The following is a 3,568-nucleotide window of genomic DNA, read 5'->3' on the forward strand; positions in this document are numbered from 1 at the left end:
CCTATGGTCGGTTGGGGTTCTGGTCCACTAAAATTCTGTGGCCAGATTCACGAAAGCACTTACGCAAGTACTTAGGAACGTGTACATCTTTCCTCAATCTTTGACGGCTTTGGTTACATTTATTAAACAATTTACAAGCATGAAAACTTGCCAATCAACTGTTGTTATTGTTATAAACAGCCTCTTGGTGCTTCGGAGCTCATTAACTGTTTGATAATTGGAAACAAAGCCGCCAAAGATTGAGAAAAGATGTACAGGTTCGTAAGTGCTTTCGTGAATCTGGCCCCTGGTCCATTGGTGCTCTATTCGACTGGGGTTCTTGTCCAATGATGTTCTGCTCAACTGGAAATCTTGTTCACCAGGATTCTGGTCCAATGATGTTCAGATCCACTGCTGCTCTGGTACACTAGCATTCTGGTACATTTGTATTTTGGTCCATTTTGTTTTCTGGTTCACTGGTGCTCTGGTCCATTGGTGTTCGGACCCAATGGTTTTCTGGCCAAGTGCTGCTCCGTTCCAGTAGTATTCTAGTGAAGTAGTATTCTGGTCAAATGATGCTCTGATCCACTTGTATTCTGATCCTAGAGTGCGCTGACCCACTTATGTTCTAGTCTACCTGTGTTCAGGCCCACTGGTGTTCTGGTTCCCCTCGTACGTTAGTCTGCAATGGATTCTTTTTCTCAGTTCCTTTGTTTATGTCAAATTTTTGCCAAGCGCTTCACAAACTTTTCCTTATATTAATTTCCTCATTCCAAAAATTACAAGAACTACGAATAACTCTTAAGAATGAGAGCATGTTATTTTATAATAAAATAAAATATTGGAATGGATTGTAATTTTTTTATATTAATAACTTCTGTCGAGGTCAAATTCATTATGTTATTTAGACTGGAACTATTACTGAAGTGTCTATCTGTCACCCTCCAACCACTCGTTAGTATGGGTCGCTGATCCAAGTTAATTAAAGAAACACGAACCTCAAAACATTTACTATTAAATTTTTGTTGTGAAGTATTAATAATTGTTTGCAGGGAATTCATTGATGATTTGTATCAGCAAAACAATATATTACAAAAATGTTTTATTATCATGTGAGCGTCGCTGTAACGAAAGTACGAAGAGAAGTAGAAAGGATAAAGAGGGTGGGGCTCGTCGGAGGTCGAGGATCGTAAGTTCAGCTTAAGACACTGGCCTTGAAAAATCAAAGGTAGTGAGAAATATAGGGCGAAGATTGCCTCAGAAAGTGAAGCTGGCAACTGCGTAGGTGTAGGCGTCTGGGGACTATATATACGTGGCCTCGGACAGTGTAGACATCAGTGTTTGAACACCTCAGTCAACATGAAGTTTGTGAGTACCTGAATACATACATACATATATATATATATATATATATATATATATATATATATATATATATATATATATATATATATATATATACATATATATATATATATATATATATATATATACATATATATATATATATATATATATATATATATATATATATATATATATATATATATATATATATATATATATATATATACATATATCATAAATTATTTAAAATTTCAAACATTTTGATCAATGGTAATCATATAAATTTTTAGTATATAAATATTATAAGCAAACAATTTTCTTTACAACTTAAACTATTTTGACATTGCATTACTCACCCTAATATATGTCTCCTATGAAAAGTGATGCTAAAATAGTTACAATATTCATAAGAAAGCTTTATCATTCATATGCATTTAGTTTAAAAGAAAAAATGAGCAATGCAACGAAGCTAAATGGAGCAAGAGTTTTATAGAGAAATTCTTGTTAATTATTTCTAGTAATTAATTTCGGTGTGTTTGTTGTGCAGGTGATTCTCGCCGCTCTGGCCGCCGTGGCCACCGCTGCCCCCCAGGGGGGTTACGCCGCCCCAGCCGCTCCTTCTCGCTACAGTGAGTCTAGCGAGGAAATCCCCATCCTGAGGGACGACCGTATCCACGAAGAGGATGGCAGGTACAACTTCGATGTCGAGACTGGCAATGGCATCAAGTTGTCCCAGTCTGGCTCTCCCGACGGTCCCGAAGGCGCTGTAGTCAAGTCCGGAAGCTATTCGTGAGTGCAATTACAAGATAATGATGGTGTGAGCTATTCTCAAATATCATATTAATCTAACAGAACACAGATATGTATTCTACAGTTCTCAAGAGTATTCTATATTACAGCTACACTGCTCCTGACGGCACACCCGTTCATGTGAAGTTCGTCGCTGACGAGAACGGCTACCAGCCCGAGTCTGACCTGCTGCCAGTGGCTCCTGAGTTCCCCCACCCAATCCCCCAGTTCGTGCTGGACCAGATTGCCAAGGCGGCCGCAGAAGACGCTGCTGCTGCACGCTCTGGTCCCTCTGCCAGCTATGGTGCTCCTCAGTAATGTTTTTATTTTTGTTCTGGGAAAATAGCATAAAAGTTTCTTTTTTAACTTAAAGAAGATTCAAAACTTATGTTGTACAAATATATGTATTTATGAACCAATATGTATTTATTATGCAAATCATAATAAATTTGCAAGATAAATTATAATGTTTATCATCCAACATTTATTAGTGGTTGTGAGTGATGAAGGAAAATATTCAACGTTAAACGCCAAATTGAACCTTCAGCATCAGGTATCTTGCTTACGAAGGTACATTAAGAACACTGACTCTACTGACCTTGAATTTGAAAAGGAAGGCGACGTTGCTGATGGACAGAATGAAAGAAAAGCACATACAAGGAGGATATTAAGAACGTGTAAAACAATTAAATGAAGCGAGAACTCGAAACTACGGACTAAAATATGAATAATTTATACATGAAAGGGCTACAAGTAAACTTTGGTTCAGCAAAGAAGTCTGTAATATATATATATACTGTATATATATATATATATATATATATATATATATATATATATATATATATATATATATATATATATATATATATATGTATAAATATATATATATATATATATATATATATATATATATATATATATATATATATATATATATATATATATATATATTTATATTTTATATGTTTTACCTAGTAGCCAGAACGCACTTCTCGGCCTACTACTATGCAAGGCCCGATTTGCCTAATAAGCCGAGTTATTTTCTTTTTTTCTTCAAAAAATTGTTTCCAATTGGTTTACTTGAAATATTATTAATATATTATATTAAGTGCTTTATTATGCATTTGATGGTTACAAGATATACATGGGTTGATACAAAAATAATAATGCAAAAAGGTGCTTAAAAGTTATGGATCTCTTGAAAAACACAACAATGGGAAACATTGATGAATGTCACAGACGGGTTCGATCATTGTTGCAAGTCAAACACTTCTTCGAATTCCTCTGAAGTTGGACTAGTGCCCAAGACGCAACAGGCATTTCCCCTCTGAATCGCAACACTGAGGCGCTGGAACAAGAAACTTTTTGCTCTCTGGTCTTTTGTAGCGCTGATCAATTTGTCCCCCAATTCCTTCAGGAACTTCAATGCATATTTTCCCCACGAACCGAG

General features: G+C 35.6%; 1 protein-coding gene across 1 annotated transcript; it reads left to right on the forward strand.

Moving 5' to 3' along the window:
• The first annotated feature begins 1,318 nt into the window (after positions 1 to 1,318).
• On the forward strand, positions 1,319 to 2,448 carry LOC138369516 (cuticle protein AMP1A-like). The gene is made up of 3 exons (XM_069332842.1): positions 1,319 to 1,347; positions 1,874 to 2,115; positions 2,226 to 2,448. Exons 1-3 carry the CDS (start codon positions 1,339 to 1,341, stop codon positions 2,431 to 2,433), a joined length of 459 nt encoding a protein of 152 aa, XP_069188943.1. The 5' UTR covers positions 1,319 to 1,338; the 3' UTR covers positions 2,434 to 2,448.
• Positions 2,449 to 3,568: the final 1,120 nt, after the last annotated feature.

This window comes from Procambarus clarkii, chromosome 28 (assembly GCF_040958095.1).
Source record: "Procambarus clarkii isolate CNS0578487 chromosome 28, FALCON_Pclarkii_2.0, whole genome shotgun sequence".
Lineage (NCBI taxonomy): Eukaryota > Metazoa > Arthropoda > Malacostraca > Decapoda > Cambaridae > Procambarus > Procambarus clarkii.